The sequence below is a fragment of the Gobio gobio genome (assembly GCF_949357685.1).
Source record: "Gobio gobio genome assembly, chromosome: 2".
NCBI lineage: Eukaryota > Metazoa > Chordata > Actinopteri > Cypriniformes > Gobionidae > Gobio > Gobio gobio.
In genome coordinates, this window is record NC_137098.1 from 9,273,099 (window position 1) to 9,293,072 (window position 19,974).

At 38.5% G+C, this 19,974-nt stretch overlaps 1 protein-coding gene across 2 annotated transcripts; it reads left to right on the forward strand.

Annotated features, from left to right (window-relative positions):
- The first annotated feature begins 623 nt into the window (after positions 1-623).
- On the forward strand, positions 624-18,352 carry kars1 (lysyl-tRNA synthetase 1). 2 transcript variants are annotated; one of them, XM_079811007.1, is made up of 15 exons: positions 624-731; positions 2,176-2,306; positions 2,463-2,604; positions 2,701-2,866; positions 4,369-4,462; positions 4,552-4,738; positions 6,337-6,462; positions 6,592-6,711; positions 6,800-6,962; positions 8,772-8,945; positions 9,060-9,145; positions 12,419-12,504; positions 13,541-13,667; positions 17,402-17,545; positions 17,674-18,352. In XM_079811007.1, exons 2-15 carry the CDS (start codon positions 2,188-2,190, stop codon positions 17,746-17,748), a joined length of 1,809 nt encoding a protein of 602 aa, XP_079667133.1. In that variant the 5' UTR covers positions 624-731; positions 2,176-2,187; the 3' UTR covers positions 17,749-18,352. The 2 variants fall into 2 exon arrangements, with proteins under 2 accessions (XP_079667133.1, XP_079667134.1); XM_079811008.1 differs by lacking the exon at positions 2,176-2,306 and having other exon boundaries at positions 635-731.
- Positions 18,353-19,974: the final 1,622 nt, after the last annotated feature.

A 19,974-nucleotide genomic window follows, 5' to 3' on the forward strand; every position in this document is an offset into this window, starting at 1 on the left:
CTGCAATTATAGAATCACCCGTGTGTGTGTGTGTGTTAGATTCATCGATTTGATAGCACTAGTAATAATAAATGAACACTACTTAAAAAGAGATCTATGTGTAGGCCTATTTTAAAATCACAGAATTAAATAAATATATTAGGTTAAATACTGATACATTCCACACATTTAAAACGCAATAATAGGAGGGTTATTTGTGCCTCAAATATGTGTGAAGTAGAATTACAAGAACTGATGCAACATGACATAACATTTCATATAGGCCTATATATAGTAGTTTTATTGAATACAACAAAAGGGATAGCATTTAAATGTAATAGTTCATTATTAAATGAAAAGTGTAGCTCTGACATCCTTTTTTCTACTATTTAATTTGTTTTTGTTTTATTATTTGTTCTTTTTTGTTTATATTTATTTATATTTTACAGTTAACCATTATGACAATGTGTAACAATGTGTTATTCGTTTATTATGATTTCTATAAACATTTCTCTCGGTGTTGATGTAATAATGCAAATATTTATTTAAAAAAAATGATTACAAGAAAAGGGAACTGATGCAACACCAAGCAACGGTACTTTTACACTGAAATGTGGTGAAACATTAGCCAGTTTATTGCTTTTGTGTTGTATATCTGGCTTCACTGCTCTCGTGCTGCTGTGTGTGTGGCGGAAGAGCGCGGAGAAGATGGCAGACGGAGCTGTCGTGGATGGGGACAAACTCAGCAAAAAGTAAAGACATTAATAGCGTTACAGAGATTATGCTGATTCTGTACGAGATACTACATATACGTTTGCTTGTGTGTGCATTGTATGGCTTAGCGTGACTTTCACTGCTGTGAGATTCGGGATAAAACGCACACCGGGCAACGTGGTTAGATCCGCGTGAACGTGATTGACGGCGTGTTTTGATTCCGAATCATCACCTGTAATATTTGTGGCGATAATCCTCTCTCGCCAACATCCTTGTTATCTCGTTTATGCTCGCAAATCCTCAAACGGCACCGCCGGTTGCATTTAGTTGTCCAAACGACAACTTCATTCCCCATAATTCCGTGGCGTGTCTACAGAAAGCTAATGGCGTAACGTTATTCGTTTATGAGAGGTCCGAATTTTCCGTTATTCGGTGTTTTAAAGAACCGTTTCGTTGGTTATTTTGCCTCGTGACGTCGCAAACATATATTATTGTAACCTTCCTGCGATTAGGCAGAAAGTATCTTGTTTTTCGGCGATATCAGTCAGTTACTCTCTGAATGCTTTCACTATCGGTTTTCGGGTCATTACCATAGGTCATTACGAATCGGACAAAAGCGGACCTCGGAATGAATAGCATGCTAGCAAACTACTTTTACAACAGAAAAAGTTTAAATCATTATATATATATATATATATATATATATATATATATATATATATATATATATATATATATATATATATATATATGATTTGATTAGTAAGCTTTTTCGAAGTATTTTTTGGCGTTTTATGGCGGTTGGCAAACATTTCGAATTGGTAAAGAGATGGTTCTTATGAACCGATTCATTAAAATGATCCGACTCAAAAGAACGACTCGTTCGTGGTCAGCTGTGTTTGTCATTTTAGAGTAGCTGTCAGGACTAAAAGGTGTTTCATAACAGCATTATGATCGCAGTATTATTATTCTAGAATTTGTCCACACAGTAACACTTTACAGTAATGTTTTGTTAAAGGGATTGTTGAAAAATTAAACTGGTCATTTACTCGGCCTCATGTTGTTCCAAACCTGTATGATTTTCTTTCTTATGTTGATCATAAAAGAGGATATTTTGAAGAATTTTGGTAACCATACAGTTGACGGCACTCATTGACTTCCATAGTGTTTTTTTCCTACCATGGAAGTCAATGGGTGCCGTAAACTGTCTGGTTACCAACATTCTTCACATTCAAACTCAAATCATACTGAGATAAATGTAATGCTCATTGTAAGTTAATATAAACTATTTGGACCTTATTGTTAAGTGTTACTGTCCACATTATAAAAACAAAACCACAATAATAATACTATGTATCTTTGATAGTGAAAACTAATTCCACAGTATCATGGTATTACCATATAATATCATCCCTGTACCATGGTACATTTTTGTAAGGGTGTAATAAATCTGACCTTTTTTTTTTTTGATTTATCAAATAGGGCGTTCGCATCATGTTGACTCTGGTCAGAATATGCGGGCTGCAAGTGTTCAGGGCGCAGACGTTTGCTCTTCCCAGTTCACAAAGCCTGCCTTTGCTTATTCAAGGAAGTCGCTGGAAAAGTGACAAAAGGTTGGTGGTCTTTCCATTTAATGTGAAAAGCGACCAACCTTTTGTCACAAAAAAAATTGTGCTTGCTAGAGACTTTGGGTGTGCAAACTGTGCGACAGCAATGCTAGTTGTGCTTCTCTGCGTGACGACTGAGCTTCTAACCCTACATGTCTTTAGTGAGCTGAAAAGGCGCATGAAAGCTGAGAAGAAGGCCGCTGAGAAGGAAGCTAAGGTCAAAGAACAGCAGGAACAGAAGGAGCCCAATGACAAGCCACAGCAAAATGAATATGGGGCCGATGAGGAAACCCTGGACCCAAATGTACATTGAGTATTGAGTATGGAAGTCATTTTTTTGGCACACAAATTCAGAATCAATTCTGACTGATTTGTCTTGCCTCTCTTGTTTTCAATACAGCAATACTTCAAGATACGTTCACAAGCCATTCAAGCCTTGAAGGGAACCGCTGAAGACCCGTACCCTCACAAGTTCCATGTGGACTTATCGCTTACGGAGTTCATTGAGCGATATAACCACCTTCAGCCAGGGGACCACTTGACTGATGTTGTCCTCAATTTATCAGGTAAATGTTTTTTACTGGTATTTTAAAGGGTTAGTTCACCCAAAAATGCCAAAGCCACCATAGGTATATGACTTTCTTCTTTCAGCCAAACACAATATAAAAAAATATCCTGGCTCTTCCGAGCTTTTTAATGGGAGTGAATGGTACCTAGCTAAAAAAAAACGCATCCATTCATCATAAAAGTTATCCATACAACTACAGGGGGTTAATAAAGGCCTTCTGAAGCGAAGCCATATGTGTTTTTCCAAGAAAAATATCCGTATTTATAACTTTATAAACTATAATCACTGGCTTCTGGTAACGGCCGTACGCAAGTTGAGTTCTGGCGGAAGAGTGACCTCTGACCTGACGCATGGCGTATTGATGAACGCGGAAGCACAGAGAATAGAGAAAAACAAAACACCGGTCATGAACTAGAAGTCTAAAACGAGAATTTTTACAAAGAAATGTCAGAGGAGCTTGAGTTTGTTGCCCAGCCCTATTTGTTTTAACTGCAAGAGGCGTCTGCTCTCACCCAAGCGTACGCTACTCCTACATCAGGTCAGAGGTCACTCCTCTGATCTCAGAGATCACGGCCACGGACCATTGGCTGAGAATCTGGTGCATATGGCACACTTTTCTGGAAACACTTCAGGAGTTTCGAAGTCGTCATCTGATTGGTTGAATTCTACAGGATGTCCACGAGACGTGTGTCTTGCGTTCGTTAACGGTCCGTCCTGAAACATGCTGTGACGCCAAACTTTCTCGTGGAAGAAGAACAACGTCGTGTTTACAACTGTGACAACGAGCGCTTACCAGGATCAACTAAAGGCTAGATTTTCAAAAGTATGTGAAGTTCGCAGCTCCATTGTTGCAGTAAACTTGGAACAACGTTCTTGAATGAATAATTCATAGATGCACGCCGGTCTTTTATTGCAGGGACATCAACTTTACATTTTCATGCCCCTAATGACGCAGATCAAAACTAACTGTGAGTAGTTGTTTCATGTCAGTAAAACGTCCTCTTGGGCGGTCCTTGACCAAAGAAAGCTGTGATTAGTCCAGAGCTTTTGCCGTCAGTCTGAAGGTCTGGATATGCAAGACTAGCCTGGCTCCGCCCTCCTACGTACTTCCGCTCAATTTTAATTTTCCTTCAGTACTCCGTCTGGGACTGCTGTATATGCTTAGGTCTTCTCCCGAACAATTTTTTACTACATAGTTCGACTAAACATCGAAATAAATCTAAATAATAAACTAAATTAACCATTTAAACTAAATTACTGATCGAATTATTGATCTAAAGCCCACACTGTCACTGTATGATAATTGAAATGAACTGATGACATCAGCATTTTTTCCAGAATGGCTATAAAGCTGAATAAAATTATGCTGCATTATTTTCCTGTTTAACACTGTAAAGCTGCTTTGAAACAATCTACATTGTTAAAAGCGCTATATAAATAAAGTTGACTTGACTTGAATTGACTTATTTTGTGCCTTTGTGTTCGTGCTTGATTTGAAAGGTCGTGTCCACGCTAAGAGGGCCTCAGGTGCCAAGCTGCTGTTCTATGACCTGCGAGGAGAGGGAGTCAAGCTGCAGGTCATGGCCAACTCCAGGTCGGATTTGCACTCCACGGCGTCACATTTCACAGGCATTTCACATTTTGACATAGTAACGTAACCTGTGTTCATTCTTTTGTTCTTAGGAGCTACAAATCTGAAGAAGATTTTGTGCACATCAACAACAAATTAAGGCGCGGGGACATCATTGGTGTCCGGGGGAACCCTGGCAAGACAAAGAAGGGCGAGTTGAGCATCATCCCAGTGGAGATGACGCTGTTGTCTCCGTGCCTTCATATGCTTCCCCACCTTCACTTTGGCCTGAAAGACAAGGTAAAGACTAGTTTCTTTAACAACTCCCTTTCGGTTTCACCCTTCGTTTTCCGCACACCCTTTGACTCTGGAATTTAGGGTTACAATTTAGTACCCCTAGTACAGTACCGTACAGTAGCACAGCAGAAACTAATAGGCAACTGACAGGAACTTATTGTGCTTATTAAAAAGTGTTTATTATGGAAATGATATACTGATATACCGACGGAAAATGAAAAGTTGTGATTTTCTAGACTGAAATGGCTAGGAATATTCTCTCATTCCTGCGTAATAATCAAGGAACTGTGGCACCATGTTACGCAGCGCCTGAAAATAGGCTAACTTCCGTCAACATAACCAACGTGACAATCTGCTTGCACAGGGAGCGCTGGGGACTAATATCAGGCGCTGTGTAATATCATTGCGCCGCTGCACTCATGGGACGACAGCAAAGTTCCTTTATTATTACGCAGGAATGAGAGAATAGTTCCTTGCCAGATCAGCCTAGAAAATCGCAACTTTTCATTTTCCATCAGTCTTAGTACACAATGTTACTATACACATCACAACATGTAAATAGGAAAATGTTGGTGTTATTTTGCAACTTATTGAGCAGTTGGCTAGCTGGAGCCGTTTACCTCCAGTCTTTGTGCTAAGCTAGGCTAGCGGTGGGTGCGTCAGACAGAGTTATGGCACGCACGGAGATGAGAATGGTATGTATGGATTTATCTAACTCTGGGGGATACAGTGAATAAGCTGAAGTCCCGAAAAGTTGCCGTGTTCCTTTAATAGTAGTTATTGCTCGGTGCAACGACATTGAGACATTGACTTTTTCCCAGAGCTTTAGCGTTTACACATTGTCACAGTTGGCAGTAGATGCCTGAGGGCCAGTTGTCCAAAAAGAAAAATCTGGATCACAATGATCTGGATTTGGAAAACCCTCTCGCAAAGAACTTTTGACTGGTTCATCTCTTATAATTGATAAAAAGTAAAGTCTTATAAGTGATATTTAAATATAATATGTTTGTTTGATATTTACAGCTGTTTGGGGATTATTTTATGGTGCCAAAATCTTTGTTTAGGTTTACTGTAGGCTACCGAAAGGCTTAATAGGTAGCCTAATAATGTCTACTGCTAATTTATTACTTTAAAATTTAAACTAATCCAGTTTTAAAGTTTTATTAAATTTTTGTTCCTGAATCCTATTTTTTATTATTTTATTTTTTTATCAAAAGTATCCCAATCTTACTGAAAAGTTTAGAACAACACAAACTGATGATTTGATCCAGATCAAAACCAAGATTTTATGATCTGATTTCAGAATCCTTTTTTTCTTTTGAACAACTGAATTCCAAGATTTGATCCAGTTCGATTGCTGAACACTGATCAGATTACTTTTGAACAACTGGCCCCAAGTGCTCATCAGTGAATTAATCAGATGTATTGTGTGTTATGCAGTGCATTCACAGGAAGGATTTCAGCTTTCTAAAATTAATCACTGAAATGCAGACCAAAAGCTGCATTTCATCTGTTCAATAAAGAAAAAAGGGAAGATGGGAAATTGTATTACATTATTAATTTTGAAATCAGCATGATGATCTTTTTTCATGTTCCTTTAGGAAACCAGGTTCCGACAGCGATATCTGGACCTGATTCTTAATGACTCTGTGCGACAGAAGTTTGTTACGCGTTCCAAGATTATCACTTATCTCCGCAGCTTTCTGGACCAGCTTGGGTTTCTTGAGGTAAGGATGTTGTCCACAAGAGGGAGATCTCTGTAAAGAACAATCAGTGGAGATTTATGTCCTCTGCTGATAGAGGTTCTTCAGTTCCCCCATGATTTACTGGTTGCCGTTTATGAATGTGTTTTACAGATTGAAACACCAATGATGAATGTGATACCTGGTGGAGCTGTAGCAAGACCTTTTGTCACCCACCACAACGAGCTCAATATGAAGCTCTACATGAGAATTGCTCCTGAGCTTTACCATAAGGTAAATGTGTCACTGCAGCAGCTGTTCAAATGTGAAATGTTGACGTTCTTGAGTTATATTGGATAACTAACCTTCATCGATGTTTCAGATGTTGGTAGTCGGAGGAATCGACCGTGTGTATGAGGTTGGGCGTCAGTTCCGTAATGAAGGCATCGATCTCACCCACAACCCTGAGTTCACCACATGCGAGTTCTACATGGCTTATGCGGACTATCATGACCTGATGGAAATCACAGAGAAGCTTCTCTCAGGTTTGTTAGGATAGGGTCAGACTGAAGGTGAAAGTGGCCCATATAGGATTTTTTTTTGCGCATATGCGACTTAAATCAGATTTTTAGGTTTTATAACAGTGTGAACAGCACAATGTACCAGTAATCTGTAATCTCTTTTCTATTCTGATTTGGACCATTTCCATATATGACTTTTTGTAAATGGTTAAAATGGTTGTTGACAAATACAAACGTGACATGAAAACGGGTATATGAAAACATGAACATATAAAACAAAAAATAACTGCTAGATTATGATGCATAAATGTCTTTGAAAAAGAAACATCTTTATAAAATGACCGTCTTAAACAAGTCAGTAATATCGAGCATTGCCTTTGAGCTGAAACTGTGAAATAACACCACCCTGCAGAGCTTGCTAGCTGGTTAATAAACTCAACCAAACGCACCATATATCAATATTAATATGAAGATTATTATGAACCTATTACAACATAAATCAACACAAAAGGACGTGAATGCGCACGTGAACTTCAGCGTGCTAGATTTTACAGGCGAAGGGTTTGAAACAGAACATTTTGAATGCGCTCTTCCCTTAACAACGCTGATACACAGACAACGAAAGCACACAGAAACATTTTATTAAAATCGTGTTCTCATTATAATGCTTTGACAGATTGACTCTGCACATCATGCACTTAATTTTATTATTCATGATCGAAGCGTTTACAGACATCACTGCGCGTTTTCAAACTCATAGCGAAAAACAGCTTTAAATAAACTAGGTCTACTGTTAAAAATACGAGAACAGTATAGCAGTGCTGCATTACTAATATCAATGATTCTGAGAAAGAAATAGCCTATCTGAAAAGAATATGACCGTCTCTAAACCATCATGTCGAGCATGTAATATGCGTTTGAGCTGAAACTGAAGAGAATGAACAACAGCCGGTATAACGGCAGCGCTTTTCTAGCTTATTAAGCTCAACCAAACGCTTTTTATATTAGATTAATCAGATATAGACAACATAAAAGTATCTTACAATGTGCATCTGCAGATAAGGACGCGGATGCTCACATGAACTTCACGCGCTAGTCTGAGTGTTCCCGCTAGTTTCTCTGTGGATCAGCTGATACACGGGGAACTAAGCACAGATCATTTACAGCATTCTATTTCCATCGTGTTTTCATTATAATGCTATGTAGGCTATGACAGATTGGCGCTGCACATCTTGCACTAACCATTCAATGATCATCATGATTCCAGACATCACTGCAGTGCACGCCTTTATTTCGCCGCGGTCTGGAGGCGTGCTGTAAAACGCTAACCAATCAGACCTCCGCAAAACGATGCAATAACCAATAAAAAAGAGACAAATATATTTTTTTCAGGGCGATCATCGTTCTCATGATCGATGATCGCTGTCACGTTCGAGTACTCGATTACTCGACCACTGTTGCCCATCCCTACACTCGACCCCAGTGGATGAATCAATGTCTTCTGAAGTGAAACAATGGGTTAGTGTAAGAAAAATACTTGTTTTTAAACCATAAATATTATGATGTATGGTCATTCGAGCGTTTATGAGAGGGAAGTTGTGAAACGTGATGAAGACATTGATTCACTGGGGTTGTATGAGTTACTGTCACGATCGCTGTGTGTTATTTTCCTAAAAAATCTTTGTTTGTAATTATCTGAAGAAAGTCATATACATCATGGATGGGTTAATACATGATGGGAGAATTTTCATTTTTGGGTGAACTGTCCCTTTAATTTAAATGTGTTCATTTATATAACAAGATGTGTCTGACGTTTCTTTGTTGCTTTCGCAGGAATGGTTAAGCACATCACTGGAGGTTATAAGGTGACGTATCACCCTGATGGTCCAGAAGGACAAGCCCAAGAAATAGACTTCACTCCTCCCTTCAGACGGATCAGCATGACTCAAGACCTGGAGAAGGAATTGGGAGTGAAGTTTCCAGCTCCTGACACCTACGACAGTGATGGTAAGGGTTACAGTCAGTAAACAAAAGAGCATGAGATCTGTGATCATGAAAATTACTTCACATAATCAAACAGGCAGTGGAGATTTACTCTAAAAAACTCATGTCTTTTGATAGAAACGCGCAAGTTCTTAGATGACCTTTGTGTTCAGAAAGAAGTTGAATGCCCTCCTCCTAGGACGACTGCTCGTCTTCTTGATAAGGTATGCTGCTCTGGCCAGAAGCTGCCACTATAATAGAAATGAGTGACTGGGATGGAAAAGAGCTCATGGCTGGATTCACAAAATGTTCTTGGGAGTAAAATTCTTAACTGCTATTTTCTTTGTCTTTTCTAACTTAAAAATACTTTTGTATTCCCAAAAGCATTTCTTAAGATTGTTCTAAAGACAAAACTCTATAAATAACCTCATAAAGTTAAGATGTTTAATACATTTTAGGGCTCGACATTAACGCTTTTCCGGGTTATGTGGATTTTTTTTGTTGGGACAAGTAGAAGAGAATTTAATTGCCCTGACCGGACAAGTAACCTATTCAAAACTGAAGTGACAAAAAAACAACAGGGAAGCATTAAACGCAAGAATGATTCTGATTTTATTACGTTCCATGTAAACAGTGATTGATAATGGATAGTGTATTTCTGGTAACAATGTCACACTGTTGAGGCTCTTTGTGAGGGACCATCAAAACAATCCGCAGAAGAAACATACTGAGGTAAAAACTTACATTGAATACATTGATCAAATGTTTAAACGGTGACTGGATGCATGCAAATAGGTAACAGTCCGTTAAAGATGAAGTAGTATGTCCCAAAGCTAGCATACTCTTCTGCTACACTTCTTCACAAAAAGGAGTACATACTTTTAGGTTGTAGTATAACTAGGCGCATTGGGATGCAGCAATATTCTGTCCTAACTTCACCCTCACACTCCGTCATGACAATATGACGCGAAATCTTGTCACATTTTAGTCTGGTGAGATCTCGTGGCACGAGCACTCGTCACACCCCTAATCGGTTATGATTAAAGTCCCAGTGAACCGGAAGTTGCAACTGATTTTATTTCAGTGCTGTGACGTATTTCCAAGCGAAACGGAATATTGAATAGAGGGCAGGGTTTCACTTCAGCGCTTCTCCTCTCCATCTCTCGCTCATAGCAGACTAACGATTGGAGGGGAGTGGTTAAGGATATTCAAACCCAAGCCGGCGCATAGTCGTCATCGGAAAGGGAACGCCATTCAAGACCGGAAGTTACTTTTCAGATTTTGATTAAAGATTACCACGGCAAACAATTTTTTTATGTGTATTAACTTGCACGGATTAATTGTTCACCCTAAGACCTGTAATGTGGGCTAACAAAGTAAATAAGACCGATTTTGATTTCATGAGGACTTTAAAGGGTTACTTCAGTGATTTAGCATTAAGCTTTATATCAATAGAAACCCGGTAGTATATTCAAATGATGGTACTTTCCCCCCTCATATCCCCCTGAGATGAGAGAATTATGCATTTTATTTCTGGAAAAAAATCCTCCGATGACGCAAATATCGTCATTTTGCGACGATGAGGATTTGAGGATTTTTTTGGCCAGAGTCTAAAAACTACAGCCACTAGATGGAGCTGTTCCACTTGTTATCAACCCGCCCAAAGGGGAGAGATCTCACGCACAGAATGTAAGGCACAGACGGCCGCACGGACAATTGTAACGGAGCACGGTGCAGAGTAAAGTGATTATTTCAACTTTTCAAGGAATTCCTGTGATAGTTTAGCTTCCATATGCGATCTGAAAACATTCCAGACTGGCGCTTAATGTTACCTCAGCTCTTTGTGATGAATGAAATCTGACACTGCTGCGTCTGTGCCGTGACTCTCATTCAGCTCACTCACTTTATTGAAAAGACACGTTCAGTTTTTAATTGTAGTGTTTATTCTCTAACTGAACAAAATTATTATATTACTAGGAAGATCTACACGACGGTGTACGGAGTGGCCTTGTAGGGCAGCGAAGCAAGTGCATTCTGGAGTTGATGTCTTTCATCAGTCTAGAAGGCATCAAATAAAAAAAAAACACATTTCTACTGCATATATGACCCAGTTTAAATAGAAAGCTTAATGCTAAATCACTGAAGTAACCCTTTAAGCATATTGTGACTTTGCGAGAATTCGATTTTCAGTAACAACCAAAAAAAAGGCCCCCCTTTTTTTCTTTTTTTTCTTTTTTGTAGGGGAGAAATACTAAACCATAATAATGAGCATTTAAAATGCAAATCTAATCTATTTCACTTCAAAATGAAAATGTCCTGATATTTTACTCACCCCAAACTCATCCAAGATATTCATGTCTTTGTTTCTTCAGTCAAAAAGAAATTAAGTTTTATGAGGAAAACATTTCCAGGATTTTTCTCCACAGAATGCATTTCTATGGCAACCAAAATGTTGAAGGTCCAAATCAATGCAGTTTCAAAGGGCTCCGAAGGGCTTCAGAGGCTCTGCAGACGAGGAATAGGGTCTTATCTAGCAAAACCATTGGCCATTTTCAAAGAAAAATAAAAATGTATATACTTTTTTACATAAATTGCTCATCTTGCTCTGCGGCTCGGCACGGATTACGTAATCACGTCGGAAAGGTCACGCTAGACGTAGACAGAAGTACCGCCCCAAGTGAACAAGACTAATACAAGTGCCCTTTACCAAAAAAACTCCATCTCCAACTTCAAAATCGTCCGGCATCGTTGTTGTACCTTTTTTTTTTTTTTTGCTAAAGGCCATTTGTATTACGCACGTGCACGTGTAAATACGGGGCCGGTACTTCTGACTACGTCTAGCGTGACCTTTCTGACGTGATTACGTAATCCTTGCCGCACCTCAGAGCAGCGCAAGATGAGCAATTTAATTTAAAAAGTATATATTTTTTTAATGACTGGTTTCGCTAGATAAGACCCTATTCCTCTGCTGGGATCGTGCAGAGCCTCTGAAGCCCTTTGAAATTGTATAGATTTGCACCTTCAACCAGTTGGTTGCCATTTAAGTCCATTCTGTGGAGAAAAATCCTGGAATGTTTTCCTCAAAAACTTAATTTCTTTTCAACTGAAGAAAGACATGAACATCTTGGATGAGATGGGGGTGAGTAAATTATCAGGAATTTTCATTTTGAAGTGAACTAATCCTTTAATGCACTGTCAACTAACATGAACAAGAAAATTATTAACTAACATGGTTAATAAATGTGTAGAAATATATTGCTCGTTGTTAGTTAATGCATTAACTCGTGTTCCTTTTTGGCTTTTTTAATGGCAAATACTTGCTTGGCCACAAGGCACACGAGCAGATCTGTGAAATTGTATAATGCTCACAAAAATATGTATTAACACAAAAAGCACTTCATATCATCAACAACAATTAGCGTATTTACAAATGATTTATACTTTTCATATTCACTATGTTCATCAACACGTTTAAACTGCCATTTTGTTGTTGATAGTTGGTGGGAGACTTCCTGGAGGTGAAGTGCATCAACCCAACATTCATCTGTGATCATCCACAGATCATGAGTCCTCTAGCTAAATGGTATGTGCCTGACTTTGATTTCTGTTTTTTCACTGTGTGGTTAAATCACAAATGATCTAACCCAGGGGTGTCCAATCCTGCTCATGGAAGGCCAACGTCCTGCAGATTTTTAGCTCCAACACACTTGCCTTGAGGTTCTAGGCTGTTTTTCAATTCCAAGAATGCAAAGAATGGACTTGCATTCTTGTGGTGATCGGTCTTGACAGGCGACCTTAAAAGAACAAACTCGGAAGGACGTGAGGACACAGAAATGCATCCTTGTGAGAATTGAGATGTGCTGCGATCTTGTTGCTCATCTGACCGTCCCAGCATATTATAAGTAGTGGCTTATGCACAGTAAATACAACATAACATCACAAACAAATGTCACAACCTATTAAAACATTTTACATATTATTAGACATTTTTATTTCATTTAATCTTTTTATTTTAACGCGTGCATTTATGAAAATGAGTAGTTACCTATGCTTTGGCAATGTTAAAGGAGACAATTTTTTGAAAATAGGCTCATTTTCCATCTCCCCTAGAGTTAAACAGTTGAATTTTACCATTTTCGAATCCATTCGGATCTGGCGGTAGCCCCTTTAGCATAGCTTAGCATAGAATCATTGAATCTGATTAGACCGTTAGCATCTCGCTCAAAAATGACCACAAAGACTTTCAATTATTTTTCCTATTTACAACTTGACTCTTCTGTAATTACATCGTGTACTAAGACCGACGGAAAATGAAAAGTTTCGATTTTGTACATCACTTGAGGGTGAGCAAACCATGGTCTAATTTTCATTTTTGGGTGAACTAATCCTTGAAGTTCTTGAGTATTGGAATTGAACTTCGACAGTTGATGATGAGAACACAAGGACACAAGATCGCTTAAGAACGCATATTGAGAAACGGCCCTAGTGAGTCTGAAGACCTTGATTAGCTAATATTCAGGTGCGTTTTAATGAGGGCTGGAGCTGAACTCTGCAGGACAGGTTTGGACACCCCTGATCTAACACATTCAGTTGATGTATTATCTGCCTCTCCTCCTCAGGCACCGATCACAGAAAGGTCTAACCGAGCGATTCGAACTCTTTGTGATGAAGAAGGAGATCTGCAATGCCTACACAGAGTTGAACGATCCTATCAGACAACGAGAACTGTTTGAGCAGCAGGCTAAGGTGAAACTATCAGATACATCATATTACTGTTTTTACTGTATTTTTGTTCAAATAAATGCAGCTTTGGTGCATATAAGAGACTTCTCTCAAAAACATAAAGAAAATCGTAAGGCCAAACTTTTGAAACTGTTTCCTGGTCCTACCATACTCTCGGACATTTCATTTGTACAGAGAGTCTGGCCACTCTCCATTGACAAGCATTAACTTCCTTGAAGGCGGGTACTCTGTTGAAGCTTAAAACTATTGGATCTGCCATAACCAATTGCTCGTATGTCATCTCAAACTAGCGCCATCAGTTCTCAGCCACTCCCTCTGTTCGCTGATTGGACCGGTTTAAATTTGGACCGGAGAAATCCAGAGAATATACCGATTCCCAGACTGGGCACTGAAGGAAAATGAAAATTGAGCAGAAGTACGTTGGAGGGCGGAGCCAGGCTAATAGGGCTGGGCTTTGGACTACTTTCATGATTCGATTTCGAATTCACAAGCTTGCGATTTGATCAGATCTGATATCGATTAATTGGGGCCTGTCAGGTACAGTACGTAGGAAATTATCTTAAGGAAAAAAAATGCTTAAACTATACAGGGAACACCAGTTGGTACATCACAATAATATTAAAGGTTAAAATGAACTGATTTGTAGGATATTTGCATTTAAATAAGGACGTTTTTATATTGACCTTATATTGATATATTTTTAATGATGATATTATGTTTCTGCTCATTTTTTTAAAGCATATAAATGGTAGCTGTCATAAAAACATGAATTCAAACATTCATTGCATATTGAAGAACAGATTAAGTTAAAATACAATGAATGTGCAATACAGCGCACGCATGTGGTTATTTTCTAACTGACTGAGTTTTTAATCACGGAGGTAAATGTTACATTGTTTTCAAGCTGTTTTACTGACGTCTTTCTGCACTTGAAACGGATTACATGAGCCATGATATGGGTTGGGACACACCACAAATCTTTGTTCATTAATCAACTGAAAATAGCATAGACAGGAGATCGATTTTTGGGATTTATGCATCTCTATCGGTTCTTCATAATGACAACCGGATAGAATTGATAAATCAATATTTTTAACCCCGCACTAGTAGTATATGTTAGCTGCTTGGTTTTGTATTATATACCAAGATGGCTGCTTTATTAAAATAAGCTGTGGCCACAACACACCTTGTATTAATGTTTTACGTCAGCGATTTAGCATTAGGCTTTGTATCAGTAGAAACCCGGTAGTATATTCGAATGATCATGTCGCTCAGCTCACCCTGTATTGAACAGACACGTTCAGTTTTTAATAGTAGTGTCTGTTCTCTAACTGAACTAAATTATTTTTATTACTATAAAAATCTAAATGACGGTGGGGTGGAGCCGCGGTGGGCAAGAGCTGTAACCAGGAAAGATGAATGTGTATTTAAATTGGGTCATTTATATAGTAGAAATGTGAAATTATTTTATAAGTTTGCTAGGGGTGGGAATCTCCGGTAGGCGTGGCTTGGGAGTGGCCTCATAGGGCAGTGAAGCAAGTGCATTCTGGGAGTTGTTGTCTTTCATCCATATGAGCCAAAAATACATTTTCTGGCTTTTCTCAGTCTAGAAGGCACCAACTTTAGGGGTGGGGGAAAAAAATCGATTCTTAGATGCATCGCGATGCGGACGTGGGCGATTCTGAATCGATTCACAAATGTCAAATCGATTTTCTAAATGTTGATAACGTAATAATACGGAACGAAAAAAGGCAGAACTCTGAATCACGGGAAGTGCATCGCCCGGACAGTCTGTGGCTTGCTCATAACTAGGGTTGGGTACCGTTCACATTTTAACCGGTATCGGTACCGGTACCTGAAATTCGGTACCGGTACCTTTTTTTGGTACTTTTAGGATGTTTACATAAATAACTGTGAAGAACCTGTAAGTCATTTATGAAAGTGTTATTGACATTATGCCAGAGCTGCCCTGGTCTCTGTCTGCCATTGTCTGTGATGTTTGATTACTGTAATATTTACTAGTAAATAGTAGGCTACTAGGTACTTAATTTAATTAATAAAAACAACCATATTATTATTTTTTCTTTTTAATTTAATTTCTATGAAAAGATTTCCCACAAATTATGTGTTATGTATTTTCTGGTAATCAAATGAAGACATAAAACATTCATTTTATTTATCTTTTAATTTAATTAAGCTTTTTTTTTTGTCAAAGTGCTGCACAACTGAGCTTTATATGGTTAAAATTAAGCTTTTTTTGTCAAACAAAGTGCTGCACAACTGAGCTTTATATGGTTAAAATGAAAACATGAAGAGAGAATTTATTTGTTTTAAACCTTAAAAAAAAATTACGTTTTGATCATTTATTATTATTACATTAGTGTGAGTATTATTATTACATTGAGACGTATCTAAATTCTACTTTACAACAGTAATTTATTTGTCAAGTTAGCCGAACTTTTATTTTGACGGGTTGCCGTTCATTTGAGTTTGTGTGTGTTTGATATGATGGTAGTTTTTCTCAAATGAAACGGTAAAATGCTCCTTAAGTGACTCGCGCGTCTATGGCATTCATTCGCACAGAGACACGCATGATTCATATTTAAATGGTCTTTTCGCGGTTTAATATTTACAGACACTAGTCTATATCACAATATGCGTTCTCAGGTACCGAAATTTGGTACCGATTGATTTAATGTGAATCGGTACTCGGTAGTACCGACGTAATTCGGTCGGTGCCCTTAAAAGTACCGAGTTCGGTACCCAACCCTACACCTAACAGATACGCATGATGGCAGAGCATGAAATCCAACCGGTGCCCTCAACATTAAAAGCAAGCGTGTGGAAGCACTTTGGCTTCTATGAAGGGGAAAATGACATCGACGAGCCACACCATATGTAAGTTGTGTAAAACGAAACTGAAATATTTTGGAAACACAACAAACATGAGGAATTCACTTGCAAAATCCCTTCCATTTATTTTATTAATAAAAATATATTGGAAGTAAATTCATTATGGGTCATTACAAATACTTTGCTTTAAAATTGCCATGTGAGAAAAAAAGAAAATCTGTATAGAGAAAAAGATTCATCGATAATCGTTTCACGATCGCATCGCAGCCCTCTGAATCGTAATCGAATCGAATTGTGAGGTGCCTAGAGATTCCCACCCCTAGCAAACGTATAAAATAATTTCACATTTCTACTATATAAATGACCCAATTTAAATACACATTCATCTTTCCTGAAGTAGGGATGTGCCTCAAGCCAAATACTTTGTTCGGAAAGGAAAGGACTCATTCTACGATGCCCCTAACGGGACATGTGATGGGGAAAACATAAGAAATTGGAGGAAACCTCAATGCTTTTGAGTTCTGTCGCAATTATATAGTTGGGTCATTATATTGTATATAATTTGCGGGCATCAGGGAGCCACTATCAATATGTGGGGTGGAAATCACTTTTGAATGCACACTCGCTTTCTCTCCATTTTGCGAACACACGTACTCTGTCTATAGGGAGCGGCGGTGCTGCCCACACATTTCCAGATCACATGATGAGTGAAATCTGATGTACTGTAATGTAACCGTGCAAGCCTAACCATGGTCCATGTCCAATGTGTTATTCATTTTCCATGCCTTTTCGAATTCGGAATTGGGCTTCGGGCACATCCCTAACAGGCTGCTTTGGCTAGAAAGTAACCTCCAGGTGAATGAATGTTCATACTGTGTCCGCAGGCCAAGGCAGAAGGTGACGACGAGGCGATGTTTATTGATGAGACCTTCTGCACTGCCTTAGAATACGGCCTTCCACCCACGGCAGGATGGGGCATGGGCATCGACCGGCTCACCATGTTCCTCACGGACTCCAACAACATCAAGGTATGACCCGCCATGACACCTTTTCATTAGAAAAACTAGAACTAACACATTGCAGCCCTGTAATAAAATCAGTCAAAGATGATTCCGTGGACTGCATCTGATATGAATCGATGTGCTCTACTATTCAGGAGGTGCTTCTCTTCCCTGCTATGAAACCTGAAGAAAATAAAGCAGCTCCACCTGCAGAGGGCACATCAGTGTAACGCCACGACTTCATCTGAGTGAGGAAAACACACCTGAGGAAATCTCTGGATTTGTTGATTCAGCCTGAACTGTCCAATTTCTTGTCGCTGTTGAGGGTTATAGCCTGAAGACCTATGCACTGTCCATACTGAAGGGAAGGATTTCAGCAGTTCTTTTAACACACGGCTCACAGTTTTATGGGGAATAGGAACCCCGTTTTCTTTTCTCTGTTGCCCATTGTCGATTTCCTGCAGTTTTGTGGCCTGGGGTGATGTTTCTCAGACATATTTGGATGTTTTATGATCTTCTGTCCAACTGTATTTTTTAACAAGCTTACTATGGCTGTTCAATTGAATCCCATTAAATAATGACTTAAAACAACCCAAATGGTTTGTTTTGTTTCTATATCACAGATGGACATGATCTCATTTTAGTTTTCTCTCATTTTGTTTCCAATGTACAGAATTTCCCCAAAATAGAATATATTTTAATGCAGTTTTATAATGGTAGCAGTCATAATTTGCAAGTTTGATGAACTCTAAGGCCTGATTTCACAGACAGGGATTAGGCCTTAGGACATTTAACCCTCTGGGGCTCTTCGGTCATTTCTGACCCGAATTTTTTAAAATAAAAAATATTAAAAATCGTAGCTTCATCGGAATGGTCTGAAACTTGGTGACTTTATTGGGGACAGGATTTTAAAAGTCTTAAGTGGTCGTAAAAAAAGTCACACTCAGGACTTTCGGGTCAAAAATGACCCCCATAGGAAATGAATGGGAAATTGTCAAAAATATGAAAATACAGAGTTTTTTTTGTGCATACAATCTAGAAATCAGCCAGGATGCAGAAAAAAAGGACTCAACAGTGAAGGGGTGAATCTCCAAAATATCAAGAGTGCAAAACAGACAAAAAACTCACACACACACACAAACACAATTAGCTTTTGGAATGGCACGCGTTAAATTGTGTGTGCGTGTGTTTTTGTGTGTGTGTGTGTGTGTGTGTGTGTGTTTTTTGTCTGTTTTGCACTCTTGATGTTTTAGAGATTCACCCCTTCACTGTTGAGTCCTTTTTTCTGCATCCTGGCTGATTTGTAGATTGTATGCACAAAAAAACGAATTTCCCATTCATTTCCTATGGGGGTCATTTTTGACCCGAAGGTCCTGAGTGTGACTATTTTTTTTTTTACGACCTCTTAAACTTTTCAAATCCTGTCCCCAATTTTTTTGGGTGTTCATATACTAAGTACCAATAAAGTCACCAAGGTTCGGATCATTCCGATGAAGCTACGATTTAAAAAAAAAAATGTATAAAGCGCAAGATCCACTATAGTGCTAAAAATGTGCTATTGCGTGATAAAAATGCCCAATGTGTCCACCGGATGGCACCGATCTCATTTAAAAAATTGACTCTAAAATGAAATAAAGCTTTAATAAAAATTTAAAAAAAGTATATATATATACATATACACATTTTTTTTATTATATTCAATGGGAAAAAATGGGTCATAATTATTGCATAAATATTAATTATAAATCATAAAATTATCTCTAAACACCAAAAAAGAAAAGAAAAAATATTATTGGACAAAAATATATTTCATTGATTTTACTCAAATCTTTATCTTAATCCCGCCCTCCGGGTCATTTTTGACCTGAAGGTCCTGAGTGTGACCCATAAATGAAGAACCCCAGAGGGTTAAGTCGCTTTTATAAACGTGTCATTACTTGTGTGTATCTTGAGACGAAACAATGGCGCTGACATATTTTAAGATGTATCTGTGCAAGTTGCTTTCAGTTAAAACAGCTCAAAGTTGCATGTTAGTCTGGGACTAGCTTAAAGAGATAGTTCACCCAAAAATGAAAATTACCCCATGATTTACTCTCAAGCAATCCTAGGTGTATATGACATTCTTCTTTCAGACGAATGCAATCGGAGTGTTTCAAAATGGCTAATCCAAGCTTTATAATGGCAGTGAATGGCTGTTTCTGTTTTGAAGTCTATAAAAGTGCATCTATCCATCATATAACTGCTCCACACGGAAGCGAAGCGCTGCGTTTGTGTGTATGACGTAGGAAACCGGCGTAGCACAAGTTCTGGTGACGAACACGGAAGCGCAGAAGAAAACAACACAATCTTCGTCATACACTGGAACGCCAGTCTCTCATAAACGCCTATGTGTACGGCAGTTAAGAGAAGTTTGAGATTACAGTTTGTAAAGTTTTAAATATGGATATTTCTCTTAC